Consider the following 11377-nt stretch of genomic DNA (forward strand, 5'->3'; position numbering starts at 1 on the left):
TTATCTAGTAAAGGAGTTTCAAGGACTGTGTATGTAAAGCCAGCTAAACATTATCCTTCTGTTGTTCAGGAGTGAACCACCCTTAAAGCCAGAGACTTCAGTTACATCCCCTATACCTTTAAAAATAATTGTTGTCGAAGTTAAATTCTCTGTTCTGTTGTATTTTGAATAAATTTGCCTTTAAACTGTTTTAAGCGTTGTGGTAAGAAATGGAAATAGCCACTAGATGGCATTTTCAGTCTCGTTTTTACAGCTGTGCGGTTCCAGCCACTGCCCTGAATACACGGCCTCGTGTTCTCAGTCACTCCAGCAGTGATCCTGTTACAAGTTACCCTCTGTCTTGCAGGAGTAGGTACATTCAACTATAGTTCCTTCAACATAGCATAGAAGATAAGGATAGCACGTTTTAAAATTTAATTTGTCTTGTGAGAGGAGTGTTGTTGAGCAGAGTTTGTGTGCAGAGGAAGAGGGTTCAGAAGGAAAGAAAATAAAATGAAGTTTCTGCAAATCCTCAGAAAGCTTTGGTGTGTAGCACTGGTGTTTGGCCCTGTGAATGAGGGGAAAAATTCACACTGGAGGCACTGACTAGACTAGTACTAGGACTGTGGCATTTTATTAATACAGGACATGGTCCTTGTACTTGTAAAAGAAATAAAGGACTTGCTATGAAGCTCCCAAATTAACTATATTTTGACAGATATATTAAAAATTCGAGAAATTATATAAGGAATAAAAATTAATAAGGTTTCTTGTACCCCAGAATAGTATTACTGAAAGAACTTCGCTAACTGAGAAAGAATCAGTGAAGCTCTTCATGCTAGTCCTGAAAAATACCTTATTACATTGTTCCCCCCACAAGACTTAAAATCACAAATTGTTTTTATTGTTTTTGCTGTGTTTCCTGGTGGATATATTTTCAGTAACAGGGAAAAGACAGTAAAAGCTTAATCTAACTAAAAACTAGACATTCATCATACTGATCGTATTAGTCATTCAATATCTAATAGAAATATGAAATATATATTTGTGTATATATACAGTATATTTGGTTTTCTTCCTGAAGTTTGCTTTTATAATCTCAAAATAAAGTAGAAAGTAGTAGAAAGTAGTTCATAGCTTTAAAACATACAAAAATTAAGTATTTACTTTTTTATTGAATAACTAGGGTCTCAAGAAACAAAGAAAATAGTCCCTTTAATATTTTGTTTCACTAGGGCAAAAATAGGCCCCATTCTTTAATCTAATAACTGGAACAAAAAAAAAAAAAGTAAATAAGAAAAATTTATGAAAGACAGTATAGTGCAATTTCTTCCAGAAACTGAACACCCTGAGGGATTCAGCATTTAAAGCTCTTTACAGTAGCTCAGCTTGTACAGTTCCCTTGTGAGCTGAACATTATCCTTCTGTTGTTCAGGAGTAAACCACCCTTAAAGAAGCTTAAGTACTGCATTCAAGGTCACAGAATAGACACATTCTGCAAGTAAATATTTATTTTATTAGACTGAAAAAAACCTATTGATAGTATCAACCAGTGACCTGCTCTTTTGAAGTGTATATTCCCAGAAACTTGGGAAGGTAAAATTTTATTTGTACTTAGATTATTCTACTACAACATAGTCAAGGTTGAAACAATTCCTTGATGCCAAATAGGTGCATCAGTTGAAGATCTCAAACAGCATTTCTGTTAAAAGTCTGAGAAAAACAGTGCTATAAGTAGGGAAAAGTAGGTCTATTCAAAACAAAGGACAAAGAGGTACACTTGAAAGTAAAGTCTCATTTATTTTATTTGTTAAATAAATTTGTTAAATAAGTTAAGATACATTAAATAGATTTTCTGCAATACCAGCTTGCCTTACTAGCAAAGTTACATTCATAATATCTAAACACATTGCATTTTGTAATTTTACTCCCTTTAGCATCTACTGTATAAAAATCTTGCATCTAAAACAATGCTAAATTAGCCCTCACAACATCCCTGTGAGGTAGGTCAGCAGTACCCTCATTTTATCTAAAATAATACTGAGGAACAGAAGGTTTTAGGCCATTCCTTGCACTGTGCCTCATATCTTCGAAAAGGAAGAGTCCATAGTAGCTGGTGCTCTCCTTTTTCCCCCCTTTCCTTTGTATTGTACATCTTTGATTTCTCCAGATAAGCTGATAATTGTTAGAAGTCAGCAATATTTGCCTGGGCTGTACACATAAAGTAGAACACTTGAAGCCCAGCATTAAAGCAACTGAAGAAGTTGTAGGTGGTTACAGATAACATCACTGTTTGATATTGAGACACAAGTCTGAATTCTGTCACTAAGCTGCAGAAGCAGTAACAGTAACACATGGCTTTTCTACAGCAGCTTTCTACTGAAGAGGTAAAAGGACTCAGGATGATGAAACCTCTGCAGGGAATATCCCAGACAGACTGACAGAGTGAGGGAATGATTTGTGCAGCAATGCACATTTAGTGCAGTCAAGGTCTACCCATATCCCTACAAAATACCTACTTTCTTTAGGGTAGACAATGAAGGGGATGTATCACAGAGCAAATCACTTAAATGAGGTAGAATTTGAACAACTGAGAACCACAGAACACATAATTGAATTGCTAGAGATATTCTTTCTAACATATTTGAAAAGAGCATTATGGTTATGTATGCTGCATGGGCTAAGAGAAAGAATGCCCAACCTCAATAAAACGGTCTGCTTTTAAACAATATTTACAGTATTGTTTAAGTTGCTTATAAAATAGCATTTTAGAACAGTAATTTTGATAAATATATATATTTTTCACACTAGTACCCACTTGATGCAAGTAAAGACCTTTTTTCTAGTACTCTTCATATGCATTGTATGTGTCAGAAAGCAATAACACAGTGAAAGCAGTTTTGAAATCCAGCAGAGCTCAGCAAATATTAGCAAGAGACCAGGAAGGAAATTTAAGTCAAGTTTGCCAAAAATGCTAGACTAATGTTTCATTATGTAGTAAATGAGACAATTGCAAGTGGTAGCCATTGGTACTAGTAGGTCACTACATAGTTAACCATTTTATAGGAAGTGGGATTTTAATTTCATCTTAATGTTTAAAGTTTCAAGTCTTGGAGAACACTAGTTTCCTAAACAACCCTTTATATTTAAAAGTGCTACTTAAAAAGATCTCTAAAAAAAAGATCTTCTAAAAAAAAATAGCAATTCAGATAAAATACAAAAACTGAAGATAGTCCCCCCTCCTAGAAGAATGTTGATGGAAATGGCTCTCTTGTGTGTTCCCCGAGTGAAGACCAGAGTTTGTTTATAGAGTCTGAGATGTGGAAGCTCTTGGCTATCTCAGGGCCATTATCATGTTTCTTCAGGCCTTGAAGGAGGCTCGAACTATTCTCCCCTTGAGAGGCTGAGGGGGACGAAAGTTATTCACCATGTGGACCCTCTGGTCTTCCTCACTGGTGAAGAGGAGCATGCGGAATTTCTCCAGCTGGAAATTCAGGTGAAATAATTTACTGCTTAAGAGGGCAATCAATATTCAATTTTTAAGAGTAAAATGTTCAGTACATTTTAGTCTTTTGATAGAACAGGTTCAAACAAAGACCTTAGAGAATATTAACATAAAAAATAAGCCCTGATTATTAAACAGGCTGATTATTGCCATACTAACTATCTGTTAAGCTGGCCACATCACAGATCAAAACTGTCACTGCCTGTTTACCCAGTGTTGAATCCTACAGGAACTGGGACAGTAGCAAAAGTTTACCTGTTTCTCAGAAATTCTGATGGGTTCTTTCAGTACTATCCATGTTACACTTTCATTAAGTGGTGGTGTTGTCAGAGAACCAAGGTATGTCCAATAATCTAGACTCAAAGGCAGGAGACATTTGGGGTTGAAGCTCCTAAACTGAGCTTTTGTTCCCTGGAAGAAAAGAAAAATTACTTTTTTACTTTTAAGTGCAGCTTATAGCTTATGCATGTTATAGAATACATTAACCTCAAATTCAGACAAGATAACATTTGTAGTGGTTTAATCGGTCTGGACTTCAGAAAGTGCAGAAGGTATCAATCTTCAGCAAAGCTCTCAGATGCAGCTGTTGAAAGGCAACCAGCTTTAGGTATCAGTGTAATATCAGACTAGTCAGGACCTCATTGAGGTTGTCCCAACAGCTTTGCAGCAGAAGACAGACAGCTGTGACTTGCTCAGGACTAGGCTCAACAAAGAAGGATCACTCTGTGTAATCCTTTACATGAACTGTGCAAGAGCTGTGCCTGACGGGTCATGGAGCTTTTGATTTTAGATACTCTGTGAAAGGCAGAACCTCTAAATGATTAGGGGTCTCAGCATAACATTATGCTGAGATTAGGCCAACAAGCTGAACTTTGAAGGGGAAGAGAAGAATACAACTATAGTGACATGGACCCAGTGATGGGGGGATTTGTGGTGGGTGATTTTCCATTTTTGTCTCAAACACATACATGATCTTGATATTTAAAGGATATCGCAGGAACAACTAAAGATCTTAAAGCTTACTTTAAATTTTACCATGTAGAATGCATCAGTGAGTCTGTTCATATTGGCGTGTTCTTTCCCAATCTAAAATAATGGAATAGAAAGGTTAAATAAGACTGACTATAATTATGCTCTGAATAGATGTTGTTTTCTTATCTGAATGTCAATATTCCTGCTAAAGCAAGTTTAACAGTGATTTGCAATGAGATACTAAGTCATCTGTTTTCCTTAAGCACTTCTTAAATAAGGTAGCTTGGTTCTCAAACACTTGACAACATAATACTTAGCATGTAAACGTGCTATTTTTGTGATTCTTACCTCCAAGAAAACACCAACTACTGCCAAGCCATCTGGAGCTGCTGCTGCTTCTCCAAATGTTGCATATTTTCTGGCATTCCAGTGAACTAAGTGGAGCTGTGAAGAAAAATGACAATTAAGAATTAAACAAATCAGTTATAGAAGCCATGAACATAGGTTCTCACAGGAACAGTCACTAATGGTCATTCCTAACAGAATGTGGGGTTTGCACCAAAGCTGTCTTTGGAAAGATGAGCAAATTCAATCTTTTGGACCAGTCTACAGGCATGGACAGACATGAAACAAAGCTTCTGTAGACCAACATTAATTTCAAACAAATCAGGCATTAACTTGTGACCCAGCTTCCCTGATATGGGCCCTCATCCCATAAAGCTCCAGTATTCACTGATAGACTCCAGGATGGTAAGCTACTGTAAAATATGGGACAGGTTGTGCTGGGAAAAGTCCTGTGCCTTGTCCTAGCTTTTCACAATTTTCTCAAGAGCCCTTAGATGAAGCCATTTCTAAGCTCTGGCTAAGCACCAGCATGGTTGTTCCAAGGCTGAACAGCTGCTGAAGCCTGAGCTAACTGCCAGGTAGGGGAGCTACACATGGCTTCTCAGCCTTGTGTTTGTCACCATGTCCCTTCCCACCTCTTTAAGTAAGAAGTGCAAGCAATTGTGCTCAGCAGGCTGGGCTACACAGCAAAGCACTGTTAGAGGTGCTGTCTGAGCACAGCAGCCAAAGTGTGGGGCTAGCTGTGTCCTGTTGAATAGACCAGGATGACAGAGTCCTGGAGAAAGGGCACAAGTCTGCAGGCTAAAAATCAGGTAGATGAATAGATAGCTTCAGTATAAGGGAAAAAATTCTGATTAAAGTATATGCTGACATAACCACAGCAGTAAGCAATCAGAATCCTAAGGGACATGCAGTCCCACTGCAAAGTCATATATCAAAAGAATCTGCATGAATTAATGCCATCTGTAAAAAACCATCATTACCTCACAGGGGAAAGGTTTGCCATCAATTGTATGCTCTGATCCCTGGCTGTGCTTTGTGCCCCAGTGAAAGTGAAACTGCTTTAGCCGAAATGGATTCTCAAAGGGACCACCACTGATTGCTAGGCAGGAATTAAAAAAAAAAGAGGAAAAACCTTAAGTATACTGGCTTTTTGCCTTCCTGTTAGTAAAAAAGAGCCACTGTTGGCACAATAGTGAAAAAAAAAAAACAAAAAACAAGCAGCATCTCCCAGTTGCCAATATCAAAGACATGCATTATCCAGACATTTAGAAGGGTTAGATTTCTAATGTAAAGCACCCACATTAAAAATTTAAATTAAAAAATATTGAGTGGCTACTTGTACAGAATTTTGTAGCTTTTTTGAAGGAATATATTTGACATGTGAAGATACGGTAGTTTTGTTATGGTTATGCCTTCCTTGTGAAACACAAGAAATTGAAACTCAATATTAAAATACAAATAGTATTTTGAAACTCCTGTACCTAAAGTATTTGACAATGCTACTTGAGATCTTGTGCAAAGAAAAAAAAAAGTGTAGGTGCCTTGAGTATCAGACAATTCAGCTAAGTATTCTCTCAGAGTCTGTCCTTCCCATGGAGGTTATCTATATTCTATTTCCTTTAAATACCTGATCCCATAGAACAGGTAATATAATAGCTTGTACTTTACATGACACCATTCAGAATCTCAAATCACCATATAAAACTGAGGAAATGCTGCTGTGAAACTTCATAAATGATTTAGAAATAGCACTTAAGAACAGATGAATGTTTAAGATGCCGCCTACAGAAGATACTTTATCAACAGCATCAGTAATCCTCCTGCAGTTTTATATGGCACTAAGTCAAATAAGTGTTGCCCAACAGACATGAATGCCTGATCAAAGTCTTACATTAAGAATATCAAAATTACTTCTAGTATCTGTAAAGCACTTACCATCAGAATAGTCTACAACATTTTCTTTGAAAAAAATCAATCTGGGGCTTGCACAGTGCTACCACCCGTGCATAGTTCCAGCTCTGCCTTTATGCAGGAAGCTAATCCTGCCAAAGCAAGGCTTTCAATGTTAATAACAAGTACCATCTAGAATATTTCTTTCAGAACTTAATGAAATGCATCGCTTAGCTCAAACTGTCAAAATTCTGTTGTGCCAGTTATGCAGAGCTGTGAGTCACAAGATCTATTTCAATATGACTAAAAACACTTTAAGCCATGTTTTCAGCCATGCTTTCCATTCCTAGCAGTGTTATTCGTTGAAAATGTTACTAAAACAAGGCATGTGCTTAGTGTAGAAATGGCAGGTCTTATTCTGTGCATGTGCTCAGAGTCTGTATGTCTAAATGCAGACTAACAGATGATGTTCTTAAACTTATAAAGCTGGATGAAGTTTACTGTTGCATAGATACGGTTCATCTTAGAATTATACAAAAGTAGCTAGCAAACCAAGATAATACTTCCAGATACATTTTACAAATTCTCTTTATAGGCTGATCTGAGCCTTTATAGGATCTGAGTACTAAGACTTCAGAAAATGCAGTCTTCTATTAAAATTCAGTAAATATGCTCAAAAACCTGACCATTCTGTAGGGCAATTCTATATTTATTCCAGAAAATTTTTAAAATGGAACAGCTGGAATTTTAACCCCCATCCCTTATTTCAAAGGGTTACTAGCACAAATCCCTTCACAGAAAACATAACTTGTTTCAAATCCCTAGGATATCCTATTTAGCAAGAATCAATAAACACACCCAAATGCGAGATGAAAGGTTTAAAAAAGATAAACAGTTAAAATGTCTTCTAGAGTGTGTTATTTTTAATGCACTCTTTCAATTTATCAGCTACTTCCTCATCTCCCTTTGAATGCTCTTTTCCCACCTCCCAGATGTAAAAGCAAGGTCTGCCATGGTAGTAGAATTAACAGTTAGTTGGCTATGTGTTGATCTTACCTGTTCTGTCATCAGTATCTTCAAACTCAACCATAACTGAATGGCCATTGTTGGAGATACTGAGAGATGTACATGATTCATAGGAGATAATAAGTGGCTTCAGATTAGGATCATAAATTGCTCTTGCAGAAACTATATCAATAGGTGACTGGCGGTTCCCTTGGGCAATAGGATAAGTTTTGTGCCATTCTGAAGGTCCTTCAAAAGGAGAGAAAGGAAAGCACCATTATTTTATGCCTACTGTATTCAAAATAATCATTACACATTTTCATGAGGCTTGAAGTAAAACTTGCAGAGCAGGAGTGACTTGAAAGTTTGGTATCCAACAGGTTCACTTTAATTCTAAGCTGATGTGGTTTTATTAGCACAAACAGGCTGCAGCAAGACAGGGAATTCAAATATCTTGTACAAAACACACTGAAAAAAATCACAGCACATCAATAGACTGCTGTATCTTCAGTTAGATGTGCCACTCATTTTCTGTGGAGGTTCACCCTCCAAGGTGAATGCAGGTGTAAATGCACTGGCATTCTCACATAAATCATATGTCTTTGAGAGAATGTAATTCCTCCTAGGAATGATAGTGTAAAATCTCCAGTGATTCAAATTAGATGCAGATGAGTCAATCTCCTAGCTACTGACTATGCAGTTATTTTTAAAACCCTTTTATGACTGCAGTAAATCTTTGAGGCAGCTTCATTCTTCACTCATGCCCATAACGGTATCTCTCTACCCAGAGTGAAGGGTATAGCATGATAATTAACATTTTAGGACTTCCTGACCCAAATAGTGTGGGGAGACAGACCAATTGAATAACACAGCTCTCTACTGCTAGAGCTGGAATATTCTCATGCTCTTTTAAGACAACAAAACCTCACCTGTATGAAATAATTTCTTATTCTTACCATTTCTTTCCCTACATTCATATGGCAGTGCAAGCAGTAATTATATTCTTTTACAGGGTATGTTCACAAAGTATTAACAGAAACATTTTTACTCTAATATTCCAAAGAATTACATTTTTAATAGTAGCATTCTCATGTACTTTCACAAGCAGAAGTTTTTTAATGAAGCATAAACATTTACCCTCTTTGAGTTTATGAAACAAAACCAGTGGGCTATTATACTCCTTCTTTAGCATTTTCTAAAAATGCCAAGCTTATAGAACTGTAACTTTTCTCAGCCTGCCTTTAAGGCAGGTTTGGGATTTAAATGCTGTTGTACAAGCTTAGGCAATATAATTTGACTCTTAGGAGTTTTGTAAGAATACAAAAAGTGATTTTATAGTCACTACCTATATTCCCAAACACATAACACTGCTAGCAATAAGCACCTTCACTTAGCTTTCAAACTTACTTTTGGACTCACAGAAACTAACTTAATTACTGTAAAGAGAGAGTGGCTCCTCAAGGTTATGCAAAAGACTCGTTGGACACTGAGCATCAAAAATAATTGCTTGCAAAAAAGAGACTCCTGAAGGTTATGCAAAAGATTTTCTTATTCAACAACACCAGTCACTCATCCATCCTTCCCTGTAAAGGATACAGGTGCTATAAAACACTGGTGTAGGAATCTTTCAGTAGCTTCACATATCCTCTCATTCCATGACACATATTCTCGAAGGTGGGAAGCAAAGGAGAGTGACTAAATTAAACTGTCAGATCAGAAAGCATAAATTGTTCTAGAAGAGAACCCTGATACTGATCTGTACAACTTACTGATGTTCTAGAAATATACATATGCCTTATTTTATTCACTTCTATGGAAGCCTAGATATCACAATTCAACATCTACGGAGGATCAAATCTATTACTGCTCTACTATATCATCTTCCCTTAAAAATTTGCTTTTGGAGAAACAGACACAATTAATCCTTTTCATAACAGTTTTTTAGAGAGGAACCCATCTGTAATATCTGCAGCCTGAGGGAAAAAACCACTCAGTACAGCTTCCCTCAGTTTTGGAACGTTGATTCCAACAATTGCATCTTTCAGTGTCACTTTCTAGGTGCTATTTATTATCAATAAAGTTATTAATTACCTGCTGTGTAAACTTGAAGCTAGAAGACATCAAAATGCAGGCAGCTCTGCAGGGCTCAGGCAACTGTTCTAGAAAGAAAAGGAGAGGGGGAAGACAGACGCAGCAGAGAAATGCTGTAACCTACCGTCATCCTGCCCATATCCCCAACTCTGCTGGCCAGTCATTATAGGGGAGCTGCACCCTGCTTTGTTCGCAGCTCCGTGATCAGGGCACTGCTCCTTACCTGCCTTTATAGCGCTCACCGTGGGATGGGGTCAGCCCCTTAAAGAAACAGAACAACCAAAGCAGTTCTTGCAGGACAGGGGAAGCGCCCGTGTCCCTCCTGCTCGCTTTATTTGCTAACTCAGCGCAGGAGAAAGAAAATGTAAAGCTGAAATAATCGAAGTCCCAGTACTCGGAGAGGAAACAAGGCTGTCCAGCTGGCATTGGCATCAAATTTAGGGAAAAGCATTTTCCCGTTCTACACCGCAAGGAAGCAAGAGCAGTAACCTGCTCTGACCATCAGGGCACGGTAAGGTGCAGGTTGCCATCGAACTGCCGTGCTCACTCCTGGGTTCTGCAGGGGGGAACATCACCTACTTATTGTCTCTCTTTTCTTAAACACTCCCTCCAGCTGCAAAAAATGAATGATGTTTCCACCTGATGTGTAATTAGAACTTCAGAATCGGTGCTTAGATGAGATCTCATAAAAAATTACTTGTGCTACTTTTAAACAAGGTAAAAATCACACCAATTAAGGATAAATCGACAATCTTGGTGGGGTTTTTTTGGGTTTTGTTTTGGGTTTTTTTTGGTTTTTTTTTATTTTATTTGTAACTCTGAAAGAAACTTTTTACAAAGTCAAGAATAAAATTGTGGTCATAGAGAAAGAAACAGGTCTGTGAAGCCTCAGTTATCTGGTATGATCTATGAGTTGTCTGAACTCTGATAAACCCATGAAGACACCACGATGAGATACCCAGTCTGTGCCTGTACAATGCCTTGCGACATCTTTGTGGCAAGAAAAATGGCTCATCAGTAGTAATTTTATTAGATCTGAGGAAATGCTGTCTGTCAAGGCTACATTTTGTAAACATATTGATTTTCACAAAGATAAATAGCACACTGAAATAGGTATTCTTCTATTGTGCAATCAAGAAAATGGAGGAAAAAAATCAATGAAAGCATTTTATGCAACTTTTGCAATATTTATGTTGTGGTATTGCCTTGTAAGAATTAATTTCCTTTTTTAGGAGCTTTACATAGGATTCAGTTATAAAACCTTTGAGATTCACTGATGCAAGTTAAACCACTCACTAAGGGATATAACCTGCTATAAAGGTCTTCACAGCATAGTTCTGCAATGGCTTACTCAGGTCAACTTCTCAACTGATTTCTGCTAAACTCCTGTCGTCTATTCAGGTGTCTGCAGAGGTCTGACATGCTCCAGGCACGGGCACTGTGGATGTGTCTGTGGCTCTGCACACACAGATCCTCACAGTGACTCGGAATCCCAGGCTGCTGGGAGCAACACAGCAGCTCTGCCATGGGGTTAGAAGACTTTGTTGCTTAGTAGGGTCAATGAGCTGTGAGAAGCTGTGATGCCTG

General features: G+C 37.6%; 1 protein-coding gene across 1 annotated transcript; it reads right to left on the reverse strand.

The window, feature by feature from the left end:
* Positions 1-2074: 2074 nt before the first annotated feature.
* Positions 2075-9975, reverse strand: CA7 (carbonic anhydrase 7). Its single transcript, XM_030457602.1, has 7 exons — positions 9791-9975; positions 7751-7948; positions 5785-5903; positions 4805-4900; positions 4508-4570; positions 3740-3895; positions 2075-3463 (listed from the first exon to the last, which is right to left on the reverse strand). The coding sequence occupies exons 2-7, from the start codon at positions 7782-7784 to the stop codon at positions 3341-3343; spliced, it is 591 nt and encodes a 196-aa protein (XP_030313462.1). The 5' UTR covers positions 7785-7948; positions 9791-9975; the 3' UTR covers positions 2075-3340.
* Between the last annotated feature and the right edge of the window lie 1402 nt (positions 9976-11377).

The sequence above is a fragment of the Calypte anna genome, chromosome 11 (assembly GCF_003957555.1).
Source record: "Calypte anna isolate BGI_N300 chromosome 11, bCalAnn1_v1.p, whole genome shotgun sequence".
Classification (NCBI taxonomy): Eukaryota; Metazoa; Chordata; class Aves; order Apodiformes; family Trochilidae; genus Calypte; species Calypte anna.

Excerpts from the sequence above, each read along its gene's own strand:
- CA7 (XM_030457602.1), bottom strand. The coding sequence starts at position 7,784 with ATGGTTGAGTTTGAAGATACTGATGACAGAACAG. Across the intron at positions 4,901-5,784 it reads GCAAACCTTTCCCCTGTGAG|CTCCACTTAGTTCACTGGAA; the intron begins GTAATGATGGTT and ends TTTTCTTCACAG. Across the intron at positions 4,571-4,804 it reads TAGTTGGTGTTTTCTTGGAG|ATTGGGAAAGAACACGCCAA; the intron begins GTAAGAATCACA and ends CCATTATTTTAG.